This window comes from Salvelinus sp. IW2-2015, unplaced genomic scaffold (assembly GCF_002910315.2).
Source record: "Salvelinus sp. IW2-2015 unplaced genomic scaffold, ASM291031v2 Un_scaffold4785, whole genome shotgun sequence".
NCBI classification, from domain to species: domain Eukaryota; kingdom Metazoa; phylum Chordata; class Actinopteri; order Salmoniformes; family Salmonidae; genus Salvelinus; species Salvelinus sp. IW2-2015.
Genome location: NW_019946054.1, coordinates 12,917 through 29,661, shown reverse-complemented (window position 1 = coordinate 29,661; position 16,745 = coordinate 12,917). Strand labels below are relative to the sequence as shown.

Below are 16,745 nucleotides of genomic sequence, written 5' to 3'. Positions count from 1 at the left end.
GGTGTTCTTAATGTTTTGTACACTCAGTGTGTATCTTTTAGATCTGTGCTTTAAGTGCTCTTGATCAATGACCATCTGGCAGAAATGCATTGGAACATGACTACATAAATGCTTCTAGAACAAAGGCAACATAAAACATTCTATCACAGCAACGTTCCACTCTGAAGAAACACAGAGAGAGTTTTCCTACTGCTTTTTTAAATTGAAATGACTAGAATGTGTCCACCCTAGTTTACAGTAGAATGTGCCTACCCTAGCCCTAGTTTAACAGTAGAATGTATCCACCCTAGTTTACAGTAGAATGTGTTTACCCTAGTTTACCGGTAGAATGTGTCTACCCCTACTTTACAGAAGAATGTGTGTACCATAGTTTACAGTAGAATGTGTTTACCCTAGATTACAGTAGAATGTTTCCACCCTAGTTTACAGTAAATGTGTCCGCCCTAGTTTACAGTAGAATGTGTCTGCCCTAGTTTACAGTAGAAGTGGTTTACCTAGTTTACAGTAGAATGTGTTTACCCTAGTTTACAGTAGAATGTGTCTGCCCTAGTTTACAGTAGAATGTGTTTACCCTAGTTTACAGTAGAATGTGTTTACTCTAGTTTACAGTAGAATGTGAATGCCCTAGTTTACAGTAGAATGTGTTTACCCTAGTTTACAGTAGAATGTGTTTACCCTAGTTACAGTAGAATGTTCTGCCCTAGTTTACAGTAGAATGTGTTTACCCTAGTTACAGTAGAACGTGAATGCCCTAGTTTACAGTAGAATTGTTTACCCTAGTTTACAGTAGAATGTGTTACCCTAGTTTACAGAGAATGTTTTACCCTAGTTTACAGTAGAATACGTTACCCTAGTTTACAGTAGAATGTGTTTACCCTAGTTTACAGTAGAACGTGAATGCCCTAGTTACAGTAGAATGTGTTACCCTAGTTTACAGTAGAATGTGTTTACCCTAGTTTACAGTAGAATGTGTTTACCCTAGTTTACAGTAGAAATACGTTTACCCTAGTTTACAGTAGAATGTGTAGCTATGAAATAATTGTAAAGCATCTTACCACGTTATTCTGTAAAAAAAAAAAATTATGACAGATATTTTCACGTCTGTTATTTTTGTCATACAATTGTTATTATGTTTTTTTCTGACTAAGTCGCTCTGGATAAAAGCATCTGCTAAAAGACCAAAATGAAAGATTTCTATATGTTTCAAAAAAACAAAAGACAAAACGAGTTCAGTCAAGAGAAGCGTTTTACTGACCATGCCAAAGAGTAGATTAGAACATAACAAATACACACACCGCAAGTAAAAACCCCACATTCCCCAACAATACAGTGCAAACATTTCACACTACGCCACAATGAAGACAGAGGTGCGTCCTAAATAGCACCCTATTCCCTATTGCCTATTCCTGGCTGCGTTTGACCAATCAGACTGAAAAAGATCTGATGTGAAAACATCTGATGTGATTGGTCAAAAGACAAATTAAGTGAAACAAATATAGAATTGGGCTGCCTGTGTAAATGAAGCCTATTTTGGAATAAGGAGTCATTTAGGATGTACCCAGAGTGGCTCCAGCTAACATCAACCCCAATCATTTAGGACGTACCAGAGTGGCACCAGCTAACATCAACCCCAATCATTAGGACGTACCCAGAGTGGCACCAGCTAACATCAACCTTAACTCTTCCTCTCATTTAGGATGTACCCAGAGTGGCACCAGCTAACATCAACCCAATCTCTTCCTCTCATAGGACGTACCCAGAGTGGCACCAGCTAACATCAACCCCAATCTCTTCCTCTCATTTAGGACGTACCCAGAGTGGCACCAGCTAACATCAACCCCAATAATTTAGGACGTACCCAGAGTGGCTCCAGCTAACATCAACCCCAATCATTTTGGATGTACCCAGAGTGGCACCAGCTAACATCAACCCCAATCATTAGGATGTACCCAGAGTGGCACCAGCTAACATCAACCCCAATCATTTAGGACGTACCCAGAGTGGCTCCAGCTAACATCAACCCCAATCATTTAGGATGTTACCCAGAGTGGCACCAGCTAACATCAACCCCAATCATTTAGGACGTACCCAGAGTGGCACCAGCTAACATCAACCCCAATCTCTTCCTCTCATTTAGGATGTACCCAGAGTGGCACCAGCTAACATCAACCCCAATCTCTTCTCTCATTTAGGACGTACCCAGAGTGGCACCAGCTAACATCAACCCAATAATTTAGGACGTACCCAGAGTGGCTCCAGCTAACATCAACCCCAATCATTTAGGATGTACCCAGAGTGGCACCAGCTTACATCAACCCCAATCATTTAGGATGTACCCAGAGTGGCACCAGCTAACATCAACCCCAATCATTTAGGACGTACCCAGAGTGGCTCCAGCTAACATCAACCCCAATCATTTAGGATGTACCCAGAGTGGCACCAGCTAACATCAACCCCAATCATTTAGAGTGTACCCAGAGTGGCACCAGCTAACATCAACCCCAATCATTTAGGATGTACCCAGAGTGGCTCCAGCTAACATCAACCCCAATCATTTAGGATGTACCCAGAGTGCACCAGCTAACATCCAACCCCAATCGATTTAGATGTACCCAGAGTGGCACCAGCTAACATCAACCCCAATCATTTAGGATGTACCCAGAGTGGCACCAGCTAACATCAACCCCAATCATTTAGGATGTACCCAGAGTGGCTCCAGCTAACATCAATCTCTTCTCTCATTCTTTCGTTCTCTCTCTTATTCTATCATCAAAAAAACAACAGACAATCACAGTTAACAAGTAAGTACAGTGACATGCCAAAGCAAAGCGTACCCATTGGATGGGCTGACATGCCAAAGCAAAGCGTACACATTGGATGGGCTGGTCTGACAGCTCAAGCAGTTTACCATCCTGTCAATCAATCAACGAACCAATCGGAACGCGTTCCTCACCCTCCCTAACGTCCAAGATGTGTTCTGCTCTATGTTCTTTTGTTATCGGAGTGATTTTTTTTTTTGAGTCGTGGTTAAAAAAAGAAAGCGATGATCATATGTCCATTAAACCAGAGTCCATTTTATGCTCTAAGTCTGTAGCTATATGTATGAAGTCGGTTAATAAACTAAAGTGGATCAAGTTAACTTGAGAGCTTTTTCCAATGACACAACCCAATCTCTTATCTGTCATTCACAAATGATTCATCATTTATAGCGTTCCCTGGTAAATTCAAAAATAGCGCATGAGTGGAAGACGTGCATAAACTGTTTACAGCATTCTGTTAAAGCCATAGGGGAAAATGTTTCACGGTATAAATAACTCTTATGTGTAAGAGCTTGTGAGATACAGAGAGATTGTGTATGAGCGTAGATGTGAGGCGTGTAAACTATGGGAAAATGGGCTCTAAGGGTGTTGCGTTGTAGCCTGCGTAACTTGTTTGACAGTAACTGCTCTGCAGTTAACTAAGGCACCGTACCCATTCTAACATAATAATTTACATCACTCCCCCTCACACTACCAGACCACTTCCTCWCTCGTGTGCACCTTGATCTGCCAGCCAGACAAGCATTGCATTCGCTTCTCATTTTCTCTTGTATTTCATCACTTCATCGCAATGTTTTTGTTGTATGTAGTCAAATCCCCCAGTAGAAACTGTTTAGTTTGTGCGCTTGTTCCAAATCGTTGACGCATACAATACCAGTCGAAAGTTTGGACACACCTACTCATTCAAGTGTTTTTCTTTATTTTTACTGTTTTCTACATTGTAGTAACCAAAAAAGTGTTAAACAAATCAAAATATATTTTATAATTGAGATTCTTCAAAGTATCCATCCTTTGCCTTGATGACAGCTTTGCACACTCTTGGCATTCTCTCAACCAGCTTCATGATGTAGTCACCTGGAATAGATTTCCAGTGCATTCGCAAAAACCATCAAGCGCTATGATGAAACTGGCTCTCATGAGGACCATCACAGGAAAGGAAGACCCAGAGTTACCTCTGCTGCAGATTATAAATTCATTAAAGTTAACTGCACCTCAGATTGCAGCCCAAATAAATGCTTCACAGAGTTCAAGTAACAGACACATCTCAACATCAACTGTTCAGAGGAGACTGTGTGAATCAGGCCTTCATGGTTGAATTGCTGCATAGAAACCACTACTAAAGGACACCAATAATAAGAAGAGACTTGGTTGGGCCAAGAAACATGAGCAATGGACATTAGACCGGTGTCTGTCCTTTGGTTTGATGAGTTCAAATTTGAGATTTTTGGTTCCAACCACCGTGTCTTTGTGAGACGCAGAGTAGGTGAACGGATGATTTCTGCATGTGTGGTTCCCACCCTGAAGCATGGAGGAGGAGGTGTGATGGTGTGGGGGTGCTTCGCTGGTGACACTGTGAATAATTTAGGCACACTTAACCAGCATGGCTACCACAGCATTCTGCAGCAATACGCCATCCCATCTGGTTTGCGCTTACAGGGACAATAATTTGTTTTTCAACAGGACAATGACCCAACACACCTCCAGGCTGTGTAAGTGCTATTTGACCAAAGAGAGTGATGGAATGCTGCATCAGATGACCTGGCCTCCACAATCACCCAACCTCAACCCAATTGAGATGGTTCGGGATGAGTTGGACCACAGAGTGAAGGAAAAGCAGCCAACAAGTCCTCAGCATATGTGGAACTCCTTCAAGACTGTTGGAAAAGCATTCCTCATGAAGCTGGTTGAGAGAATGCCAAGAGTGTGCAAAGCTGTCATCAAAGCAAAGGGTGGATACTTTGAAGGATCTCAAATCTCAAATATATTTTGATTTGTTTAACACTTTGTTGGTTACTACATAATTCCATATGTGTTATTTRATAGTTTTGATGTCTTCTATTATTCTACAATGTAGAAAGAAAAAAAAAAACTTGAATGAGTAGTTGTGTCCAAACTTTTGACTGGTGCTGTATATCAACTCCTGTCTTCATCGCTCRGATGGGGCAGCTTTTGGTTTTCCTTTTTTCCCCCTCATTGTCTTGATCTCTTGTTTTTTTTATGACACAAAACCACTCCTCCGTTCTCTCTCCCTCTATCTTTCCGCTCGTCTAACGGCAGGCCTCCTCCTTCAGTTCTTTTTTCTTCCTCACCTCTAATGCGTGTTCGTCCTGAAAAACAACAAAAACAACAACAATATTTACATTCAGGAATCTATTAGCACTAATGATCCAGATGTAAACATTCATGCAGATATTACTCAACAAGGGAGGTACTCAACAAGGGAGGTGCTCAACAAGGGAGGTAATCAACAAGGGAGGTACACAACAAGGGAGGTGCTCAACAAGGGAGGTGCTCAACAAGGGAGGTACTCAACAAGGGAGGTGCTCAACAAGGGAGGTACTCAACAAGGGCGGTGCTCAACAAGGGAGGTACTCAACAAGGGAGGTGCTCAACAAGGGAGGTACTCAACAAGGGAGGTACTCAACAAGGGAGGTGCTCAACAAGGGAGGTAATCAACAAGGGAGGTACACAACAAGGGAGGTGCTCAACAAGGGATGTGCTCAACAAGGGAGGTACTCAACAAGGGCGGTGCTCAACAAGGGAGGTACTCAACAAGGGCGGTGCTCAACAAGGGAGGTACTCAACAAGGGCGGTGCTCAACAAGGGAGGTGCTCAACAAGGGAGGTGCTCAACAAGGGAGGTACTCAACAAGGGAGGTGCTCAACAAGGGAGTGATCAGACCAAAAACTTAAGACAAGGGAGAAATACAAATATAACTCCATGTATTATTCATCAAGACTGTAGAAGTTTGAAAATGTATGTAGTTGAGAGAGAGAGGGACAGACAGACACAGAGAGAATGAGTGACTAGAGAGAAAGACAGAGAGAGAAAGTCTAGAGAATGAAATGAGAGCCAGATATTAGCAAAACGTTCCCTTCTCCTGAGAGAAAGAGAGAGAGAGAGAGACTCACAGACTGAAGAGAGAGTATAGAGAAAGAGAGAGATCACAGCTAAACATTACCTTCTCRTGCAGTCGTTCCAACATGGCCGCCAGCAGAGCCTCTCTGTTCTCCTTGTTGGCCTCCATCTTCTGCTCCAGCTTCTCCTTGACGTTCTTGATGAAGTTGTTGTTGTCCTCAAAGGCCTTCTGGATGACCTCTCTCTCGTGCTCTCTCTTCTCTGCCAGGTGCTTCAGCAGCTCAGCCTCCTGGCACTAGAGGGCGGTGTGAGGAGAGTATCAGGAGCAGGATACAGACAGACATGGATTATGGTGAGTGTGTTTGTGCACACATACTGTATATGCATGATTGTGTGTGTGTGTGTGTGTGTCTGTGTCTGTGTGTCTGTGTATGTGTGTGCGTTCCGTATTTTTTGTGAAAGTGAGCGTGTGTGTGTATACTGGTATGCTTGTGAATGTGTGTGTGTGTATGCGTTTATGTGTGTGTTTGTCTCTCGTCTCCTCCTCCCTGTCCGCCTCACCTTCCTCCTCTCCTCTGCAGCCTCTAGTTTCTTCTGGATCTCCTCCATGGAGAGTTCCCTGCGTTGGGACATGGTAACGTTGAGGTCTGGGAAGCCATCGAACAACGGGGGCTTCAGGATGACCTCGAAGGCCTGGCCCGACGCACGCTTGTTCAACTCTATCACCTCCACGTCCTTTATCACACACCAGCCCAGATCCACCGCATCTGCCAAAGCTAGTACCTTTTTCCTCACCTCTTCTGCATGTTTGTCCTGCCACACAGGAAAATAACAACAGCAATATTTACATTCAGGAATCTACTGGCATGAATAAAATCCAGACGTAAAAACTGCATAAAACAAAAAAATCCTAATATAAACAAAAGTATCTAGACACCACTTCAAATGAGTGGATTCGGCCATTTCAGCCACACCCGTTGGTAACAGGTGAAGAGCTCAGTGACTTTCTACGTGGCACCGTCATAGAATGCCACCATTCCAACAAGTCAGTTCATCCAATTTTTGCCCTAATAGAGCTGCACCGGTCAACGGTAGTGCTGTCATTGTGAAGTGGAAACGTCTAGGAGCAACAACGGCTCAGCCGCGAAGTGGTAGGCCGCACATGCTCACAGAARGGGACGCTGCGCGTAAAAACCATCTGTCCTCGGTTGCAACACTCACTTCCGAGTTCCAAACTGCCTCTGGAAGCAACGTCAGCACAATAACTGTTCGTCGGGAGCTTCATGAAATGGGTTTCCATGGCAAAGCAGCCGCACACAAGCCTAAGATCACCATGCGCAATGACAAGCGTTGGCTGGAGTGGTGTAAAGCTCACCGCCATTGGACTCTGGAGCAGTGGAAACGCGTTCTCTGGAGTGATGAATCACGCTTCATCATCTGGCAGTCCGACGGTATATATCGGTCCCAGAGTCAGCGGAAATGCCTCGCGCTACGGATTTTGTTTCTGAGCTGCTGAAGGATGTTCTTGCCATGGATGAGAAGCCCCTGATTGATCGTGCTCACCGGTCACTGCGCCCCAAAGCCCCAGGATGGTGAGAGGACCCGTGACATCATTCTTCGAGCGCACTTTTTCCATGAGCAGATGGAGATTCTCCGACAAGCCCGCAATACAACTTTGAGCTTTCAAGGACAGAGCTTCTCTATCTACCAGGACTACTCCCTCTACTGTGTCCAGGCAGCGTACAGCTTTCGGGCAGGCCAAACGACTACTACGGGACCATCCAGGTGGGAAGTATGGACAGCGATTCCCGGCTATGGCTCACATTCAACGCCACATCAAGAAGTCTTGAACTTGATCATAGATCAGCAACTGATCAGCAACTGTTGCTTGCGAACTGTGGATAGTAAGTAAGTAGCCCACCTGTGGTACAACTATGTTTAGTTATAATATACTATTCCCAATTTAGATTTTAGGGGGGGGATTTCAACTGTACAATGTCCCCAGTTCTTGGCAAGTCCTCACGAAGAACTACAGGCCCATTTGAATGTGCCCTACTTATTCAATCTTTTCTTCAGATATATGCTACAGTATAAGTGAGGCCTGGCGTTTCCTACACCCTACAGATAGACAGTATTCCTTTTTTTCTCATGTTCATCAAACATACTCCCGCATTGATTACTTGTTTTTGGACAAAAAACTTCTGTCTAACCTTCGGAGGTGTACTTATGAGAGTATTGTTATTTCTGACCATTCACCATTAGTGCTTGAACTAGAGTTTCCCCAGCGACCTCCTATGTGTTATCAATGGCGTCTTAACCCCATTTTACTCTCAGATAAGGAGTTTGTCAATTTAATTTATTCTGAAATCACCTTATTCCTAGAAACTAATTCAACGCCAGGTATGTCCTGCTCTACCATATGGGAGTCTCTCAAAGCATACCTACGTGGCCAAATTATTTCTTATACAGCCAACAAAAACAAAGCTCGCTCTCAGCGACTTCGGGACCTGAGCGAAGCCATAGCCATATTAGATGAGAAGTATGCTACAGATCCTTCCTCTGATCTATATAAAGATCGCCAACTACTCCAATCTGAATTTGATGAGCTCTCTACCAGGCAAGCTGAACAGTTACTCTTACGAGCTCGATACAGAGTGTATGAACAAGGTGACAAGGCCAATAAACTCCTTGCACATCAGATGCCTCACGTTTAATTCCACAAACAAGGACCCTGTCTGGTGCTACCATAGTTATACATAAAGAGATCAATGATCAATTCAAACAATTTTACTTCGTGCTATACACCTCTGAATCCCCTCAAGACCCTTTGCTGATTGATTGATTCTTTAATGGCCTGAATATGCCTTCAATTGATACAGACTCCCATGACTGTTTAGAAGAAGAATGTACACCTGAGGAGATTGCAACAGCAGTGTCCGCAATGAAAAGTGGTAAATCACCGGGTCCGGACGGCTTTCCAAACAAATTTTACAGGACTTTTTCCAGTCTGCTTTGCCCATTATTGTCTCGACTATTTGTAGAGTGCCTTAACTTCTTGCAACTATAGGGGGTGCTGTTCCGCATTAGCATTTTTTGGTCTCCAAATTAAACTGCCTCGTGCTCAATTCTTGATCGTACAATATGCATATTATTGTTATTATTGGATAGAAAACACTTTCTAGTTTCTATAGCAGTTGGAATTTTGTCTCTGAGTGGTACAGAACTACTTCTACATCACTTTTCCTGACAGGGAGTCAGATTTCAGAAATTTTTACCCCTGATCTGGGATCGGTTTTAAGGTGCCAGTAGATGCTATAGAGAAACCGACACTGCCTACGTCTTCCTCTGGGTGTCAGTACGTCATCACGTTTTGAATGGATTCGATTGCGCAATCAGAGCCACTATAAAACACGAAAACGTAGAAGTACCGCTCTCTTCCTGCATGCGTCATGCGCAAAATGGACATCAGACCTGCCTCCTTCCAAATCGTTGTTTAGAGAGTGATATTTCTCCGGTCATGTTTTTAGTCGTTATAGTTGTTAAAAACATCATAATGTAGTTAATTTGAACCGTTTTATAGCAATTTATATCCGTTTAGTGCGATTTTGAGGAATTTCTTTGTCGTGCACTCTGAAACTTTGGACACGTTTCGGGGTCCGTTCGATCGTTAGTGATATTCGAAGGACAGAGGACATCTATCGACCAAAAGAAGATTCGACCAAGAAAGGATTCTTTGCCCAAGATTCTGATGAAGAACACTTCACAGGTAAGAACAATTTATGATGATAAATCGTGTTTCTGTCGATAATGTTAAACGTTTATGTCGCCATCTTGTTTGCTATAGCTTCGCTTGGCGCAACCTGTATGAAAAGTAAGGATAATTTAAAAAAGTAAATCAGCGATTGCATTAAGAACTAATTGTCTTTCGATTCCTGTCAACCTGTATTTTTTAGTCAAGTATATGATAGCTTTCAATTAAACTAGATCACTCTGAAAGATGACGTCAGATATTTGAGGCTGATTTCCTATATTTTCATTGTGGAACCACGGTTTTGTATGGCTAAATATGCACATTTTCGAACAAACTGTATATGTATGTTGTAAATGATGTTACAGGAGTGTCATCGGAGAATTCTGAGAAGGTTAGTGAAAAAATTACATATATTTTGGCGGTGATTACGTTATAGCGCTCTTTGGCTGGAATCGATGCTCTGGTAACGTTTTCACAGTGGTATGCTAACTATCGATTTATTGTGTTTCGCTGTAAAACGCTTAGAAAATCTGAAATATTGTCTGGAATCACAAGATCTGGGTCTTTCCATTGCTATGCTTTGTCTATTCTTATAAATGTTTATTAAGAGTAAATTGGTCATAAACGTTGCTCCTATAGTAATTCTAGTCGTCTTGTGATGGTCGGTGCAATTGTAAACTGTGATTTCTACCTGAAATATGCACTTTTTTCTAACAAACCTATCCTATACCATAAATATGTTATCAGACTGTCATCTGAAGAGGTTTTTTCTTGGTTAGTGGCTATCAATATCTTAGTTTAGCCGAATTGGTGATAGCACCTGAAGTAGTAAGAAACTGATGGAGTTAAAAGTGGTGTATTTTGCTAACGTGTTTAGCTAATAGATTTACAATTTTGTCCTTCCTGTAAAACATTTTAAAATCTTGAAATGGTGGCTTTATCACAAGATCTGTATCTTTCAAATCTGGTGTCTTGGACTTGTGATTTAATGATATTTAGATGCTACTATCTACTTGTGAAGCTATGCTAGCTATGCTAATCAGTGTGTGGGGGGGTGGGGGGTGATCCCGGACCCGGGGTAGAGGCTCGTTAGAGGTTAATACCTCAAAGCTACCGCCTAGTCTTTATCAGGCTTCAATTTCATTACTATTAAAGAAAAACAAAGACCCCCTGGAATGTGGATCCTATCGCCCAATCTCGCTTTTAAAACTGTGATTACAAAATCCTAGCCAAGCTCTTAGCCATCCGTATGGAACGCTCACTACACCAAGTAATACACTCGGTCCAGACTGGCTTTATGAGAAATAGGCATTGCGGAAAAAGCTTTTAACCACGTTGAGTGGGAATACCTAACAGCTGCCATTTATAGATTTGGCTTTGGCCCCAAATTCATTGCGTGAATAAAGATTCTTTATTTTTCTCCCATGGTACGGTACGGACTAACAACTTGTCCTCTGACTATTTTCCCTTCCACCGCGGATCCAGACAGGGTTGTCCACTCTCCCCCTTGTTGTTTGCTTTGGCAATTTAGCCTCTCACCGTCACACTGCACTCTAATGATGCCATTCAAGGTATAATCAGGACGGGCTTAGAGCAGAAAGTCTCGCTATATGCTGACGACCTCCTTTTGTTTATCTCCAACCCTGATACCTCATTACCACATGCCTTATCTATTCTTAAAAAGTTTGGATCAATCTCAGGGTAAAAGCTGAATCTAGGCAAGAGTGAGCTTTTTCCTGTAAATAAGGCTGCTTTAAAGTGTTCTTTTACAAGCTTTCAGTTTAGGATTGTCCGGGATCAATTCACCTACTAGGGTGTTAAAGCGACAAGGAAATATTCAAATTTGTTTAAGGAAAACATTGTTGCTCCAGCATACAGTTTGAAACAATCTCTTACTTTTTAGAAGTCTGTACCTCTTTATCTTATTGGAAGGATTAATGTCATTCAAATGAATGTGTTGCCCAACTTTTTATATTTATTTCAATGTTTACCCATTTTTATTCCAAAATCTTTTTTTCATTCACTGGATCAAACATTCATGTATTTTATTTGGGATGGCAAGGTACCACGGATTGGTAGAAAACATTTACAGAAGCCTAAGGCATTGGGTGGTTTAGCTCTTCCAAATTTTCAGACATACTATTGGGCTGCAAATTTCAGAACCCTTTTGTACTGGCTGCAGACTAATCCTACTGGCCCAAAACCACTGTGGGTCCAGATGGAGTCTGAATCGTGTAAACTTGCTGCACTTCTTCTGTGTTGTGCTCGTCTCTCCCAGTGTCCCTAGGCAAAAAGTGTGTCAACCGAATTGTAAAGCAGTCTCTTAAAATTTGGAATCAGTTCCGTTTAGCCTTTAGCCTCGAGGCTTTTCTCTATCAGGCCCAATCAATCAGAACATTTTATTTCCTTCCTCTTTAAATTATGGGGCTTTTGGCAAGTGGCACTCACTGGGCCTCTCCTCACTAGCCCAATTATTCTTTGATGATACATTTGCCTCCTTTGCTCAACTACATGGAAAGTTCAACCTCCCCAAAATCCCACTTCTTCTGCTATCTCCAGACTAGGAACTTTGTCAGAGCTAACACACCTGCATTTCCCCATAGGCCTTCAAATACAGCTATAGAGAGCATCTTTGAGCTAAACAAGCTTCCTATAGGTGCAATTTCAGATGTATATGCAATCATTAATGACTTACAGAACCCTTCTTTGGTGCCTTTAAAGACTCGATGGGAAAAGGATTTGGGGGAGGAACTTGGTGAAGACACCTGGGAATCTGTGCTGCACAGGGTGCATTCGTCCTCTTTAGCACTAGACACAGCCTCATTCAATTCAAGGTGGTTCCCCGTATCCACTGGTCCGGGGCCAAACTTGGAAGAATATTCTCTGATTTTGATCCAACCTGTGTCAGATGTTAAACGGAACCAGCCACACTGTTGCATATGTTCTGGGGCTGTCGTAAACTGTCAGGTTTCTGGGAATTAATATTTCAATGTTTCTCTGATATATATGACACTGTTATAGATCAGTCTCCCCTTACAGCCCTTTTTGGAGTACTGCCCATAGGTGCCCAGCAGTCAAGAATTCAGTCGGACACTGTTGCTTATACAACTCTTTTAGCTAGACGGCAAATACTGCAGAGCTGGAAGAGAGCTCCTCCATCTTATAAATATTGGGTGGGACATGTGTTGTGCTCTCTGAAACTAGAAAAAATGTAATTCAATACACGTGGGAACCCCAAACTGTTTTATGAGGCTTGGGCTCCATTCCGGTCTTACTTTAAACAGTCCATCCTCTGATGGCATTCCTATTAAAACAAAAATAAGTCTGTATTTGACTCCCCTGTGACTTAAGGGCTGGATGAGCATTTCTTTGTGTTTTTTTTGGGGGGGGGGGGGGGGKCATTAAGGTTGATGATGTGCCTATTGATTCTTATTGAATGTGACTTGCGGATGCCTTGTTCATCTTGCTTTGTCAGAGACTAAAATGTGAGCTTTATTTTTATTCCAGTGGATGGTCGGTCTGTGGCCATGACTGTCTGTGAGTGTGAGTGGTTGCATTTCTCCACCCCTATCCCTTGTCTGTTTACAGGAATAATGGTGAGGTGTCCGCTCTGTCCCTGTACTACAGATTGCCCTTTAACCTTTGTAGCCTTCTGCCCGGTCTGTTTAACTTGTCTAAAGTACGGTATCTTTATAGCTATTCTTTTATATTCTAGTTGAGTATATTATATATATTGTTTTGTGTTATCTTATGTGTGTAAAACTTAATAAACAGAGTTTTCAACAACAAAAAATGTCCGTAAACACTCCAGCCAGCTGTTCTGCACATGCTCTGAGGATGCGGCTTGGGATGCTGTCTGGACCAGTAGCCTTGCAAGGGGTTAACAAGCTTGAATGTCTTACGCTGGACAAGGAGATTGGGAGCACACAATCCTCGTGAGTGGCGGGACCCACGTCGGCGGCTCTGTGTTGTTTTCCTCGGAGCGGGCGAAGAAGGTGTTTATCTTGTCCGGGAGTGAGGCGTCGGTGTCCGCGATGTGGCTTTCTTTTTATAATCCATGATTTTCTGGAGTCCCTGCCATTGAATTGCAACTTGTAGTGTCATTTTGCCTCTTTGATTGCCTTAGAGAGGTCATAGCTGGCCTGTTTGTCCATATTCCCAGTCACCTTTCCGTGGTTAAATGCCGTTGTTTGCGCTTTCAGTTTTGCACAAATGCTGCCATCTATCCAGTGTTTGGTTTGGATAAATTCTAATCATCACAGTAGAAACAACATCCTCTATGCACTTCCTGATGAACCCAGTCACCGAGTCAGTGTATACGTCGATACTATTCCTAGAGGTGACCTGGATCATTTTTCAGTCCGCTTGATCAAAGCAATCCTGAAGCATGGATTCCGATTGGTCAGACAAATGTTGAACAGTCCTTACCACGGGAGCTTCCTGTTTAAGTTTCTGCCTAAAGGCGTGGAGGAGCAGGATGGAGGCATGATCTGATTTGTCAAAGTGGGGTTTGGGGAAGGCCTTGTAGCTGTCCCGGAAGGGAGAGGAGCAATGGTCAAGCGTGTTCTATTCGCGTGTAGCACAGGAGATGTGTTGGTAGAATTTTGGGAGCGTTCTCCTCAGATTTCCTTTATTAAAGTCTCCAGCTACAATAAATGCGGCCTCAGGATATGCAGTTTCCAGTTTGCACAAAGTCCAGTGTAGTTTCTTGAGAGCCGTCGCGGTGTCGGTTTGGGGGGGGGGGATATACACCGCAGTGACAATAACCAAAGAAAATTATATTGGGAGGTAATGCGGTCAATATTTGATGGTGAGGATTTCCAGATCAGGAGACCAAAAGGAGTTTCTGTACGTTAGCACAATCACACCATGAGTTGTTAATGATGAGACATACCCCTCCACCTTTGTTTTTCCCGGAGAGTTCTTTCTTCCTGTCCGTGTGATGTACGGAGAACCCCACTGGTTGTATAGATGGGGACAATATATCCGGGGAGAGCCATGATTCCGTAAAATAGGGGAGATCCTCGGCCTGATCTTGTCTACATTATTGTCCAAGGACTGAAAGTTAGCGAGTAATATACTCCGAAGCGGTGGATGGTTTGCTCGCCGCCTGACTAGAACCCCATCTCTCTTCCCTATCCTCCGGCATCAACGTTTTGTTGTAGCACCCGGGATGAATGGGGCTGCCTCGGGAAGTCCAAACAAAGGATCCAGGTCAGGGAAGTCGAATTTCTGGTAAAATGTCTGGTAAGTGACAGCTGATGTCCAAAAGTTTTTTGGGGACTGTAGGAAAAAATACTAGAAACGTTCAGAGCAAATAATGTAATAATATAACACTAATAAAAGCAAATACTGCAAAGTCGGCACAGAGCTAAAAACAGGGAGACCATGTCTGTCAGCGCCATCGTGTCATATACTGTATCTACCTTCCTTTATAGAATCATTTAGAGAGACTGGTGAGAGGAAGAGAGAGGGAGATCGTGTCTGTCAGCGCCATCGTGTCATATATCTACCNAGAGAGGGAGATCGTGTCTGTCAGCGCCATCGTGTCATATATCTACCTTCCTTTATAGAATCATTTAGAGAGACTGGTGAGAGGAAGACAGAGGGGGACTAAAGAGTGAGTGTTTGATTAGACAAACTAAAGTGAGACACTAAAGAGAGAGACTAAGGAAAGAGATAGAGAGAGAGAGAGAGAGAGAGAGAGAGAGAGAGAGCGAGAGAGAGAGAGAGATACAGACAGACATAGACAGAAACAGTGACTTAGAGAGAAAAAGAGAGAAACTCAATAGAAAGAAAGAAAGAGAAGATAGTTAAACATCACCTTCTCCTGCAGTCGTTCCAACATGGCCGCCAGCAGAGCCTCTCTGTTCTCCTTGTTGGCCTCCATCTTCTGCTCCAGCTTCTCCTTGGAGTTCTTGATGAAGTTGTTGTTCTCCTCAAAGGCCTTCTGGATGACCTCTCTCTCGTGCTCTCTCTTCTCTGCCAGGTGCTTCAGCAGCTCAGCCTCCTGGCACTAGAGGACGGTGTGAGGAGAGTATCAGGAGCAGGATACAGACAGGTGTGTTTGTGCCATAGAGATAGTTAGAGGACATTATATCTGTCCCATTATGGCGTCTGTGAGAGCATGGGTAGCGCCGTTGAGGCCATCTCCATTTTGAAGTCAATTTTCTTCTAGTACTTCTATGATTTGGTAAACCAACTGAAAGGGTGCATACTGCCCCCTAGAGTGTGTTGTTTGAACAGGTATAAAGTCAAGGTTTGCGATTTACTGCCACCTGGAGTAATGGAATGTTTGTTCACAAGTATAATTCATTGGCTGATTCCTCCTGTTGACCTGGATGGAATTATGTGATCCTTCCTTTAACCCATAGGAAGTCCCACCCAGTTGACTACTTAAAAATTGTGACAGTCCTCAATGGCGATTTCCATACTAAAACAGGCCTTTGGGCACTAGAGTCCTCTATCTATCTCTATGGTTTGTGTGTGTGTGTACATGTGTGTGTACTCGTGTACATGTGGTTTGTGTGTGTGTGTGTACTCGATCTTTCCTTCCTCCTCTCCTCCTCCCTGTCCGCCTCACCTTCCTCCTCTCCTCCTTCCTGTCCGCCTCACCTTCCTCCTCTCCTCCTCCCTGTCTCCTCACCTTCCTCCTCTCCTCCTCCCTGTCTCCTCACCTTCCTCCTTTCCTCCTCCCTGTCCTCCTCACCTTCCTCCTCTCCTCTGCAGCCTCTAGTTTCTTCTGGATCTCCTCCATGGAGAGTTCCCTGCGTTGGGGCATGGTAGCGTTGAGCTCTGGGATGCCATCGAAAGACGGGGGCTTCAGGATGACCTCGAAGGCCTGGCCCGACGCACGCTTGTTCAACTCTATCACCTCCACGTCCTTTATCACACACCAGCCCAGATCCACCGCATCTGGGGATGGAACAGGAGAGACTGGAGGTAAGCACTTTAAAACACAATCGTTTAGATAACTAGTTATATACACTGCTCAAAAAAATTAAGGGAACACTTAAACAACACAATGTAACTCCAAGTCAATCACACTTCTGTGAAATCAAACTGTCCACTTAGGAAGCAACACTGATTGACAATAA

At 43.3% G+C, this 16,745-nt stretch overlaps 1 protein-coding gene and 2 long non-coding RNA genes across 3 annotated transcripts; 1 reads left to right on the top strand and 2 right to left on the bottom strand.

Moving 5' to 3' along the window:
• The first annotated feature begins 1,098 nt into the window (after window positions 1–1,098).
• Window positions 1,099–1,818, top strand: LOC139026440 (uncharacterized). The gene is made up of 2 exons (XR_011478224.1): window positions 1,099–1,608; window positions 1,761–1,818. It is a non-coding gene; the product is annotated as an uncharacterized lncRNA (long non-coding RNA).
• A 264-nt stretch (window positions 1,819–2,082) lies between these two features.
• LOC139026441 (uncharacterized) lies at window positions 2,083–2,586 on the bottom strand. The gene is made up of 2 exons (XR_011478225.1): window positions 2,226–2,586; window positions 2,083–2,181 (listed from the first exon to the last, which is right to left on the bottom strand). It is a non-coding gene; the product is annotated as an uncharacterized lncRNA (long non-coding RNA).
• Window positions 2,587–3,428: 842 nt separating this feature from the next.
• On the bottom strand, window positions 3,429–16,557 carry LOC112077642 (stathmin-4-like). The gene is made up of 5 exons (XM_024144129.2): window positions 16,358–16,557; window positions 15,473–15,664; window positions 6,459–6,710; window positions 6,001–6,192; window positions 3,429–5,146 (listed from the first exon to the last, which is right to left on the bottom strand). Exons 1-5 carry the CDS (start codon window positions 16,427–16,429, stop codon window positions 5,087–5,089), a joined length of 768 nt encoding a protein of 255 aa, XP_023999897.2. The 5' UTR covers window positions 16,430–16,557; the 3' UTR covers window positions 3,429–5,086.
• Between the last annotated feature and the right edge of the window lie 188 nt (window positions 16,558–16,745).